Source organism: Phalacrocorax carbo, chromosome 4, assembly GCF_963921805.1.
Source record: "Phalacrocorax carbo chromosome 4, bPhaCar2.1, whole genome shotgun sequence".
NCBI lineage: Eukaryota > Metazoa > Chordata > Aves > Suliformes > Phalacrocoracidae > Phalacrocorax > Phalacrocorax carbo.
The window spans coordinates 25,930,468-25,943,619 of NC_087516.1; the positions used below are offsets into that span (position 1 = coordinate 25,930,468).

The window sequence follows — 13,152 nt, forward strand, 5'->3', positions numbered from 1 at the left end:
AAAAAAATATTTTTACTTTTAGTCTGTTCCTATAAATAAATATCAAAGTAGCAGGTCCTCTGCCTATCGCATTGTTTTTATTTTTTTATGTTTTTGTGTGTATGCATGTGTAAACACAACATACAGTGAGCTGAGGGATTCTATGGTGTAATGTCAATAGCACATCCAAAGTTATATCTCAGCATTCCTTGGCATATCTTTCCCAAAGTGACAATACATGGAAAAAATTCTCAAACTTTATTTAAACTCTTCAACAGTTTAAATCACAAACAGAAAAGACGTTATTTAGGCAGCTCACAAGTGTTCGTTCTCCTTATGAAAGATAGCTGTTAAGGCTAAAAGTATTGTGTCCGTTTAGACAGCCCCTCTTGTTGATAAGGTTAATTGTGATTGAATGTTTTACAACAAGTTATAGAAATATTAAACGTGATTGGTATCTTTGTCAAGATTTTGTGAATTAATTCTAATAAAGAAATTATGTGTCATGTTTCCTTACAGAAAAGATCCAAAGGAGACACAGTTACACTGTATATATTACAGATTTTTATGTGATTGCAGACTTCCAGCTGGCATCAGCTTATGAAAGCTGTAATGCCATAGTGCTAGGTAGAATTTTTTATCATTGTTGATAAAAGCCACTTTTTTTATTGGGAATATTGTCTATTTCTGGTCTGGAGATTCATCTGAAGGATGACTCAATACTTTTGGCTCCATATGAAAGTAATCATGACTTAAGATCATAATTATGAGTTTACGATTATGAGTTAAGATATCTTTGTATTTGGTAGGACTAGGTTTAAAAGTGCTACGTTAGAAAATCTAAGAGCCTGACCTAGTTCCCATCAAATAAATAGTAGACTTGTTCTTACTAATTTTCAGGATGAGTATAAGGTCTGTATTTTGTAATATGTGGATATTTCATTGCCAGTATTGTTTGTGAGGATAGCATTATGGCTGATATTACTTCACTCTGTATGCAGTGGTATTTCCGATTGGGGTGGGGTGGGTCTTCTGTGTTTCAAATTCTTTTGTATATGTATATCTATATGTATATTTATCAGTGCTTTTATTATTGATTGTATTATTCCTTGGTTTTAATTTAAGGAAATCTACATGCTGTCCATTGAAAGTCTGGCTGAGGTAACTGCTCGTTGTATTGAACAGCTTCATAAAGTAGCAGAATTAATTCTACATGGACAGGAAGTAGAGAAAACAGCTCAAGATCAAGCAAAAGTGCTGACAAAGTGAGTATTATGTACTTCATGTATGAACATTTGACATTTGCTTAAAACTCACAAAGTTCTGCTCAGCTTTTGGCACTTGAAGGCATAGTAGGTTCATGGATCAACAAACAGCATTGGCTTTAGGGGTCTTGGTGCTATATTTTCTCATGTAATCAAGTCACATAGGCTACCTGTCATTTTTTGACATGGCTAACATATGTATGTTTACAAAAACATGACCTGTTCACAGGCTGAAAGTTGGTTCTGCTCCAGCAAGTGAATTCACATGCTAATTTGGGTTGCATTTCCTGTTCCCTCTGCAAAAGATACTGTGCTAGCATAGATAGAATTCACTTTTAGAGCACATAATGCAGTCTTAATATCTGCCGATAGTTTTATTACCTAGTGTTTATCTGCCAAAAGTATACAAAAATCGGTCTGTGATTCTAAACATTGAGACCAAATTTGTCAGCAACTTTGTAGTAAACCATAAAAAAAGATACATAAATTCAAGAAGCCAGTTTATATAGTAGGACTCAAAATTCAGACTTCAAGCTAAATTTTGTAGTAATCAATTCTACTGATTTCAGTGGGTTTTGACATTCAGATATTGTAAGCACTCGACTGCTAGGTAAGTGAAGTATTTAAGCAAGTGTTTATCCTTAGGAATGCTAGTAACAATAGCAAAGTCCATAGGAACACTTCAGTCGATAACAAAGTACTTGAACAAGTATTTTTCAGATTTGGAGCTAAGGTATGGTGCACCTTGCAGGATGAGGCTTTATATGATGCACTTGTGAATGTTTAGCAAAACAGTGAAAAGTCTAGGAAGAGAACTAGATCTCCTTGTTCTCTTTTATTTTAACCACAAGAGTACTTCCTCTTTTAATGTAGAGTAGATGTTTTATTGCTTAGACAGGAAACTTCTCACTGTTCTCATTAAAGGTTGATTTATTTCCAACAGTATTTTTAGGAGCTGTGTTGCTCAAATCATCAGAAAAACAATAGTTAAACTAGAAGTTTACAATTTAAAAATTGAAACATGGCCCTATCAAAAAAGACTAGTGTCTGAGCCAACATGACATAATTTTGCTGCTGTAGTCGCTGTAGTCAGCAATCAGTTTTTGAGTGGGGGAATATAAAAACTATATCATTAACAAAGTCTACCCCAAAATATTTTAAAAATTACTAGGAGCAAAATTGCCCTAAAAACATTTTTGGCTTCTAAGATGAAGTTCATGCCTGGGACAGTGATAGGGTTTTTATCCGTTGACAGGACAAGGATGTATTTTTATATTTGTCTCTTTTTTTTTAAACCAGTTTAACAAGTGCTATGTGCAATGAAGTTTCATCTTTATCAAAGAAGTTTTCCGATTCTTTAACAGCAGCTGGGGTAAGATAACAGCATTTTCTGTAGCATTTGGGCTTTTTTTTAACATAGTTCACTTCTCAAAATAGAAATTATTACCGAGTCCAGTGGCTTTACATGAGGTACCAGCAAAGAGGGCATTTCTTTCCTCAGATCAAGAACACAGAGCATTTTTACAGCAGATTCCCTGTTGCAGGGAAGGTTTATAAGCCTTGATAGACTGCACTGTGTCCCCTGCCTTCTAAAATATCTTTTTCTAGACACCATTTCCCATTATTCCTGATCACCACCCACACTTCTTATCTTCTTGTACTGAAAGGGCCCCACGTTTGAGGTCCCACACCTTGATGATATTTTTTTCTACTGACCCTATCCCTTCTGAACGCCTTTGTGTAAAAGTCGTTAACAGATAGCACTTCCAGTACCTTAAGATGGTTTCATGAGCTGTCGCCTTAGCCTTTGCTAAATCCCCTGGCCTAAGGCCACATGTTTCCAAAAGTTTTAAGAGACTAGAAAATCTGTTTGGCCATCCATCTTAAAAAAATCAGTCTGTCTTGTATCTCAAGATACTCCGTTTAGGAACATCCATTTATCTATGAACATCTTTGCTAGAATTAGTATCCTGCCTTTCAAGATGTTTCAAAGATGACTGAGTATTCTGAGTATTCTAGCAGGATCCACAGGGAAAAATCGTGCTGTTACTGAAATAGTTCTGTAAACGTCAGAGAAGAACAAACTCTGGCTCTCCTGATTATTCCATGAAAACTTGAATGTACATCAAAGGAAATTTTCCCAGTTCCCCCATGAGCTCTTGCAGCTCATCTCTGAGCAGGTTTTTTCAGAGTTATTTGTAGAGAACATGATTTATTGGGTTGCTTTTATTCTGAATAATTTACATTCTTTCCCATTACTCTGGGAGAAACTGCTTATTTTGCATTTTGGGATTGTATTTTAGCATATGTTTGTGTGATGCATGCAATAAATACATGCACAGACATATAAAAATAAATTGCACATTAAATATTAAGCTGGCCCAGCTCAGAAAATAGGAAACTAAAGCTTTCATAAGCATTGCATTAGCTTTTGTTCTTATCGACTCTGTACTCAGTTTTTAGGACCAGATTGTTTTTGCGGACATTTGTTTTGTCACATAAGAAATTGAGCACAAAGACACTTCCCATTGTCAAAATACTCCCTAGAAGTGAGTTTTAGTAGGGCAGTCTGGTGATCTTTATGTGCTGACCCACCTCTGTCAGCTTTTGGAGGAAGATGTGGGCCTGTTGCTCACCATGATCAGTAGGAAAAAAAGGAGCACCTGTCACACAGGACTGTAGAAAACCTCAATTTTCTTGCATGTCCCAGTTGTTCAACTTCCTTCTTAACCTTCCAACAGCACCTGGGTTCACAAACACATTCTGGTATCCTGCAACGTGCATTAACTCATGGGAGACTGAGAAGTAGCTTGGAACAGAAAATACTGGGTTTTTTCAAACATAACGCCATCCCTGTAGTTACATCTGTGTAATTCAGACATTGGCGGTAGTGCTGGCTGTACACATGGTCTCTAACGTTGGCAATGTTTCTGAGTGAGCAGTAATGCAGAAGTAAGAAATAACAGCTTTGCTTGCTACACAAGATTTCTTTCAAACTTTAACTTATTGATTCATACAATCAATGTATTTAATTGATACAGTTCTCTATGTTTCAGTTTATTGACAATCAACTAAACAGTGCACTTAGTAATGGATTTTCTAGTAACCAACAGCAAAATTGCTCTTCTTTTCTCTAACCATCTTCCCTTTGTTCTGCCATCTTTCTACAAACTAAAATTAAGGTGTTTCATGTTTCTTTAAATCTGTAATATGAAAGTGCAAGATTGTAGGTGGAAATCTTTCAGTTAAATTAATCAGTATTGTTTTTACTTTGTTCTAATAAAGTCCACCGTTTGGTATTGAAAGAGAGCAACTCTTGCTGGAGGTTACTGTTGTTCTAAAAAAACAGTACAAAGAACAGCGAAAATAAAAAAAAGAACTTTCACCATTGTAAAAAGCAGAGGAGCTGACGAATCATGGTTTTCTAGCCTCTAGTAGTGCCACTACTTACTGTACCCGTCTTTACTTCTATCTGGTGGTTGAGAAAAATGCTATGCATGCTGAGCTATGTTTACTGGCCAGCCTACACTGTATAACTCCACATATACTGCCTCCAGTTTGGGGATCTGAGTTTCACCTGGGTTTCCTTCTGTAGGGCAGCTAATCTGGGCCTTTCATTTCCTCCTAACCACAGATATCTGTGAAACTTCTAAGAACTTAATTTTCCTTCTGACCTGTATTTTTCCTTCTTGTTTCCTTGAAAATGAGCAAGGGGCTAAAAAATTGTGGGTGGAGGGGGGGATGAAAAGGGCACTGACAGACAGATGGACAGATAATGTCATCACATAAATCTCACATCCATAGGAAACAGGCAATTTGAAACTCTGTGGTACATAAATTGATGAAAAAGAAAAACCCTGGGCCCGTCTTGCTTCATTGTACTCGATGATAGAAATACATAGGGTGTACTGAAGTGTGTATGAAATTTAGACACAGTTGTCAGGAATACTGTGATAAACAATCTGAATAACAATCAAGGTGAAGCAAGACCTTTATAGAATTCATAAAAACACTTCTCAGATATCAGTGTATTTCTGTTAAATGTATTTATTTTCTTGGCATTTCATTTTATTTTCCGGTTTACAGAGCAGTTTGAAGGCAGAGGTTCTTAACCCCATCATCAACAGTGTGCTATTAGAGGTAAGCCTTCACTTTTTTCACATTAGGAAATGTTCTAGTAAAATGATTTTGAAATGAAAGAGTCGCATTTATGTCTGAAGAACGAACTATATAAGAAGCAATGACAATATCATTCTGGCTGTTCAATACCAGCTCATAAACCTCTCATTTTTGTGTTCAGCCTTTCCCACAAATACTATAGTAGTAATATTGCATTTACTGAGGATTCTTAAGAACTGTAGGATTGCAGTGAGACTGGCCAGTTCTTAAATTCTGCTGCTGCACTGGTCAGAGCACAGCAGTTTGCTGTGTGATGTTGAGCGCTTTTCTAACCTATTCACAAGTTGCCTGGGATAAGTCTGTTCTTACTGTTCCGTTACCTGCTTCAAATATTGCAAAGTACTTCTGGCTGACAGAGAGTTTCAGACTGCTCTTTTCTTTAAAATTTGAGTTGCAGGTATGCTACAGTGCTTCCCATCCATGGGCATTTAGATTTCTACATAGGCTCCCTGTCTAGCAGCAAGCTTGGTCAGCATGTGGATAACCATGTGTCAGACATTACCAAAATGTTAATGAGTGATTTCTTTTATTAGACTCCATGATCTAGGAGTGACCTACTCTATTAGACACAATAGAAAAGCACAGTGAGTAAAATGCGCCCCAGTTTTGCCAAGAAGATGTCAAGAGGGAGTAATATGCTCATAAAGTACTAAAATGTGTATGATCTGCAGCATGAATTCTTTTAACTGTGCTAATTAATCACACTTTTCTTATAAATAAACATACAGAAGTGACTGCAAATTGTCATTCTGTATCTAATAGCTGTGCTCCCTTAAAAATGAGGAAAAGATTGTTTTACAATAAGCAATTTTGCATTGAATTAACAATAGCTTTAAGGAAAATCATGGAAACTCTACTAGAGCTGTAGTAAAAGTTACTATACGGTTCCTTATGTTATAAGGTAAATTTGCTGTTGCAGCTGATGTATCTTTTTGTTCTCCAGGAATTGCAAAATCTGGGAACGTCCAGAATTGTGGAATATGATGTTTTGTAATTCTTAAATCCCATATTTGTATACAAATATGTGTTAGTACAGCCTAGGTTCATGGAAAATTACAACTCACTGTACCGTTCAGTATTAGAAATTCCACAAGTAGTACTACGTGTTAAAACCATTATAATAATTCAAACTGTTAATTTCAGTGACACTTCTTCCACCTACAGCAAATTCAAAATTAGTTCTGTTGATGGAAAGACTAGCTGGTTTGTATTTAAAAAGTCAAATCTATGTTTGAACACTGTGGCATTTTATTGTACTCACATTACAAACAAAACTATCCAAGAGTTCAAACTGAGGGGAAATCAGATTTTTATGTAGCGATTCAGGCTGTAAACTTGTAAGCTGTGAACTGTTGTAATTTATCATTTTTGTTCTCTACAGGTTCTAAAATCTTGTGTGAATACATATGCTAATGTAGCATGATGCAGACGTTAAAAAAAAAACAGGTTTATTTAAAAAGTACAGTGTAATTCCTGAAATACGTGGCAGCTATCCTGATGAACCCCATGTTTTCTCTCCCTATTAGGGCTGCAACAGTACTACTTATATTCAGGATGCTTTCCAGCTGTTGCTTCCAGTTCTGCAGATTTCACATATCCAGGCCAGTTGTTTGAAAGCACAAGAGTGACAGTTCCCCAGCAGTTGTCACCACGGGGCTTAACAGAAACCACAGAGCTAATGTCTTTATCATATGCAGATAGAAGAGATACCTGGCCACTCAGAGTCCTCTGAAGACACTAAATGCGGTTTTGCACATACAATATCGAACAACGTTTTGAAACTTTCAAACTTCAGAAGTAGTTCGTAAAGTGAGTCATGTCTTTTCCATTAGAGTGTATTCTTGGCATTAATTTAAACCGAAGTTTACTGATATTAGCTTTGACTTAAATACAGATTCTAAATGTTGACCCTTTCAATTGTAGCCGATGCATGAAGCAAATTAGAATGTAAAGATTTTTAAAACATTTCGGCCCAAATGACCATTTCCATTGTTTGCATCCTGACTGTCAGTTAAAAATGTGTATTTCAAAAGTTGGTTTCAGTATTTAATTTTGGCCAACGTGAACAAATTATCATAGTGTTCTGCCTGTTAAATATTTTTAGAGTAGCAAATAATTACAACATCATAATAAACTGTACCACTTACATAACACTCCCTATTGAAAGAGTTGTACAGTAATAGGCATTAACTTTACTAAAATCATGGAGGGTATGCATACAGAATTATACTGAAAAGAAATTTTCTGAGCCAGTTAAGAGTACAGGTAAAGCTCCATATTTGCTGACCCATAATTTTATATTCATTTATGCCTATGCCCTAATTCCAATGGCTGAACAACATTGCAAGCCAAAGTAATCTTTTTAATAGGCAAGGAATAGAAAATTTCCCTTTTGTTTGGCAGTTGAAACACCCCCAAAACAATCTTCTCTCAGATGTGTTACCAGGTTAGCACTTTGGGGTTTAATTTGGGCTTTAAACATGATGATCCTTTTTATCAAATTGAGTTACTGATACTAACAATTCAGCAATGCAGGTTTTGGGCATAGACAGGAAGTTGTGAAAAGAAGTTTCGCTGTGGGCGAGGAGGCAGTATTTCAGAGCAACCACATGCTCTCTGAGGCAGTAGCTGAGCAGCAGGAATGATATTTCATAGTGATACTAGCAACCGTGATAATTTGTCCATACCCTTAGCTTAAAATCCTGAGCTGTGAACCTCCGAATTTGTTTAGGCTAGTTTACCTCGTAGACAGGAAGAACCTTCCAATAATTTATGTGGCCTGCTCTCCTGGATTTTAATTATTAGATTTCTTTCACCTATTCTGTATTTGTTCCCCTCCTGATATACTCAATTAATTGTATTCAAATGCTTTTTAATTGTAGTTAATGTCTGAATATGTTTAATCATAGAAGCATAGCTCATATGTCATAAAATTAATGAAATAGGGCGTGAGGAAATACTATGCTGTTTGTCAGAAATGAGAAACTGTATCGGCTTTGCAGAACGAAAGGTCTGTTTGTTTCTTACACCTTTGCTGTCCCTGCTCTGCTGTCATACACATTGTGACTTTTCCATCTCTTTTTATTTAGAGATGAAATTTTCACTACCCCTGAGATAAGGTTTATTACACAAAACCTCTTTTCTACCACCCTGTAATTTAACAGATTTGAGGTATCTTTCTGGGTAAGTAGAAGGGGTACAGTCTTCAAATCTGTGTGCACAGAATGTAAAAAGGAACTTACAGCGATGTGAACAAAAATAAGAAAGCCCATTGGCAGCTGAACAAGGGAACAAAGCTTGACATCGTTGGTATTTATGCCATAGTGAACAGCTACCGTTACCACAACATGGGAAAAAGAGGGACACAGGAAAATGCCACTGGTAAGCAGACTCACTAGCCCAAAAGTGGGATACAGCTCCCACCAGCCCTTATGTCCATGACACTTCCATCTGGCATTGCTTTATTTCTGAAAGCATCTTTTCAAAAGTGCAAGCATTCAGCAGCTTGTAAAAAGGCCTGTTTGTTTAAGTGTTTTTTCCTGTTCTGTGCTGGCAAGCAGAATATAATACCTGGTTAAAAGCTTGCTAATTTCTCAAATGAAGAGTGCCTGGGAGTCTAGTGTTTTCACCTATCAATCATTACATCCTGGATTTATTTTTACTTCAATTTCATCATTATTTTTCATCGAGAAGCCCTTCTATCCACATTGGAGTGGAGCTCTGCATCAGGTATCTGTAGACGTGGTATCACTGCCAAACAAGGCATAGAGCATGGCAGTGGCTGTTTCATATTGTTCCTATGCCGAGTTAACGCTTTCAGACATAAATGATTTTAGTTACTTTTTTGTATGGATCTTGTTTTTTTCTCTGAAATACAGTGCAGATTATATAGTGTTAAACATGACAGAAAAATGTGTCAATTAGTAGTGGTGCCTTTTAGCAGAGGCTGAACAATATAGTACGAGAAGCTTCAGGGGATAATGTTTGAAGTCATCGAGGGGCATTCTTAAGACAAAGATTGCTTGTCTGAGATATTCCTTACTAGAGGTTTCACTGTCTTGCTTAAATTATGTATGTATTGAATAAAGTACCTTACCCTAAAGTAAAAGAAGCTATAAAAATAACGTGTGGACTTAAAGTGTTTACATCCATGCAACGTGGGAAGGGAAACAGGGCAGAATACGAGCACCGGGATACTCCATCCGATCACAGATGCCATTGTCTTATCCTAGGAAAACTGAATGTTACATCTTTAAATCAATTTTAGGTAAATAAAATTTCAGTAGAAAAGGACTATGTGGATATAATAATAATATTTTGTTTACGTTGGATTTGGATTGTGGTTTTGCATCTGTCAAATCATTTGAGATACTGAACTGAGGCAATATACTAAAAAAGAATGTTTTGAAGAATGATGTGATGGGGCGATGTACTTGGTGAAGTCTTTCTGATTTTGTGATTTACCTTAGGAATGATGAGCATGATTTTATTGAGAGTCTGACAAAAACAGACACTGCCTTAAGCTTTTAAGGGAGGCTGTTCTTTCTTTCATCACCGCCTTTTTCCAGGTCAGTACGCTGGGTGTGCCTTGGAACTCAAACTACCAGGTTTTAAGTACTTTTTAAAAAACAACCTAGGTGATTGTGAAAATTACCTGTTCTCTTGAGCAGACCTGGTTTTTGTGGCATTCCATTCACCTTTGAGAACCCCTTCTAATGCAGAGACAAAGGAGGCAGGCTTTTGCACTCGCTAAGCTGAGAAAATTATCACAATGAAGCTTAAAGCAATGCCTGCATACCTACAGCCTTTACAGGCCATCAGTGAAGGATGAGCTACAAGTAAGCTATTAGGCAAGTCATTTGCTATATTTGTATATTTTAGGTATTTGCCTTTTTTTTTTTAGGCGAACAGAATAAAGCAAGCTGTAAGTTCTCTGCTGCTTTTTAGGGTATCATCTATTCATGTGTAAACATCTCTTCCCCATGATTTGCTCCTACACTCCAGCATCCATTGCTTGCGACAGCTAAACAAAGGAACTGTCTCTTCCACTTTTTTCATGCTGCTTAGATCATCCGCCAAAGCAATACCTTCCTCTAAAATGTGCCTCAATGGTGTAATACAAAATCACAATCATTACCATTTGAGATGCTTTTTAATGATGTTTCCAGCATCACCCACCAGTCGGAATTCATAACAACTTCCGTGGGTCTGAAACACCACAGTATTTTGAGTGACAAATACAGATTTTAATCTTTTTTCTGATTCACCAAAGTGTTTTTTATCATCCAAGCAGTCACCCAGCTCATAGGATTATCTTTGAGACATTCCACTTCTATTTCAAATGACAGCCCTGTCCTTTCTGTTAGTCTCAAAGGAATGTAAAGAGTGTAAAAGGACTTTCCTGAGTTCTTCTTAAAACCATCTTGGAGCAAGACTTAACGTGACACCATCAGCCAGTCTGACCTCCTTTGAAATTCTTATGGTCTGACTAGAAAGCCCCCTGGACTTTAAATGCTTTTTTTTCTGTCTCAGGTCAACATTTGTTGCTGAGAACAGGAGGGCGTAACCAGCTGCTTTTAGTGTGCACCCTCTACATCTTCTGTGCTCTGACTCCTACTTCAGCATTCATAATATTGCCAATGGTGTGCAGCTTTAGAAGTAAAAAACTGAAAATTAAGTGTCAAAAATCGAGCTGTGTCAAAAAGATGAGAGTGGGAAAATTATTTTCAAAGGAAAACAAACAGGATGTGCTCTCTGGAAATTGCAACAATTTTTGAGGTTGGATTTGAGAAAAGACAAAAGAATTTTTCAGCATTGTTCAGAATAAACAGGAGATGACATCTGATTAGTTCCAGCAGAACTGGAATAATGGCACCTCTGAAGTAAAGTTAAAATCTGCATGAACTTGAAGGAAGTCAGTCAAAGATAAGAACATTCAAAGAGGAAGAACTCAAAGGAAAGAAGACAGACAGTTGATTTGATCGCTCTAGATCTGCAGTGCTCAGTCTCCCTTTATTGCCTGCACCCCAAAAATGCCTGAGCACGCATCTGTTAAGAACTTCTTATTAGTCTCCCCACTTTGATCTCCTCTTCACAGCTTCCCTTCAGAGTCTTTTGAGGAGGTGCTCTAATAGGCTCAAAGCAGAGCACTAGCTATTCATTCTGCCTTTCAAACCTTTTACCCAAGGAGTGAAAGAATATTTCTTATGCAACGCTACAATAACATGCAAAAGGAGTCTAAAAAAACAGCAGCAAGGACTAATCATAATTCCTGGTGAACTGAATTTGCTGCTGCAGTAAAGAGGAAGGCGTGAGGGCATTACTCAAACAGATGTGTGCTATTTCTCTTCCATACTACAGGGTGGAGGCTGAAAGGCATTGGACCACAGGTGCCAGTTCTGGAGTCAGCTGCTGTCACCTAATTGAAAGGCAGAACACTACGTCATTCAAACAACATTTAAACACCTCCAGAAGCCTCTCAGCCCATTTACTAGACTTGGAAAAATGCGGTCCTGCTTCTCCTGCCCTTGCTTATCTCGGACACTGTGTCAGTGGCTTATATGACGCTGGTATTTAAGGTGGCCTGTTCCTTTCCTCCAGTTCCCTCACCATTTCTGCCCCGTGTCCGTTTTGCGTGTTTCTGTAGGCCACCAGTTCTGCCTTCCCCACTGGTTCTGCTCACCCCACTCTCCTCCACTTTCAGGTCTCCTTCCCCCCACTGGTCTCTGAGGTTCTTCCCTCCTGCCCAGCATCTTGTGCCTGAGAAGCTGCACCAGGACATCCTTCCTCTCCTCAGACATTCAGTTTTGATAAAGCCAGAGATGAAGACAAGGGGATGAGAGAACATGTGTCATGGTTTAGCTGGCAACTCAGCCCCACACAGCCGCTTGCTCACTCCCCCACCAGTAGATAGGGAAGAGAATCAGAAGGGTAATGCTTGTGGGTTGAGATAAGAACAGTTTAATAATTAAAATAAAATAAAATTTAAAAAAAACAACAAAAATGCAACGGAAAGGAAAACAACGAGAGGTGCGAAACTGGGGAGGCGGGGAGGAAGGAAGGGGAACGAACCACCGAAACAAACCGCACCCGACGCCGCATCTCCCCGAGCGGCAAACTGCCCCCCCTTAATATACTGTTCATGGTGTCACATGGTATGGAATGAACCTGCCATTGGCCAGTCGGGGTCAGCTGCCTGGGCTGTGGCCCCGCCCCTCCCAGCCTCCCGCCATGCAGCCAAGCGCGGGAAGCTGGAAAGGTCCCTGACCACCACAGTGAAGAGAATTGACCCCTTCTCAGCCAAAACCAGCGCAACATGGGAGAAGAGAAACCAAGAGGACTTCAGGAGAAAACAGGAAGACACTAGACCTGTTGCTTTTCAGTCCGCTTCTCCCTCCTCCCGTGTAAGGAGGTTGGGCTAGAGCCTGCCTGAGGTCCCTTTCAGACAGAATTACCTTAGGATCACATATTTTTTCTTGCCATTCTTACCAATGTCTCCCCATTCTCCCACTGCTCCCTGCAGGTTGGGTCAGAGCTGCAGGACAAGGTAAGCTCTACTCAACAAAGGTTAAAATCTTGTAAAAGCCTCTTAGGTTTACTTGTTCTTGGTGTTTTACAAAGGTAACTTGAAAGATGGAACCTTCCAGGGTAGTCAAATCAAACAGAGAGCTGTGGGTAATTGTGGGTAATAAAACAGTAAGTCACAGTTTAGCCATCCAAGGAAAAGACA

At 38.3% G+C, this 13,152-nt stretch overlaps 1 protein-coding gene across 2 annotated transcripts in view; it reads left to right on the forward strand.

Moving 5' to 3' along the window:
• Nucleotides 1-9,547, forward strand: part of FAM114A1 (family with sequence similarity 114 member A1) — a 37,166-nt gene extending 27,619 nt beyond the window's left edge. For both annotated transcript variants that reach the window (XM_064449290.1, XM_064449291.1), the window contains exons 11-14: nt 1,105-1,244; nt 2,544-2,616; nt 5,331-5,384; nt 6,950-9,547. In XM_064449290.1, coding sequence (XP_064305360.1) covers nt 1,105-1,244; nt 2,544-2,616; nt 5,331-5,384; nt 6,950-7,051 — 369 coding nt within the window. In that variant the 3' untranslated portion in view covers nt 7,052-9,547. The remainder of the gene's footprint in view (nt 1-1,104; nt 1,245-2,543; nt 2,617-5,330; nt 5,385-6,949) is intronic.
• Nucleotides 9,548-13,152: the final 3,605 nt, after the last annotated feature.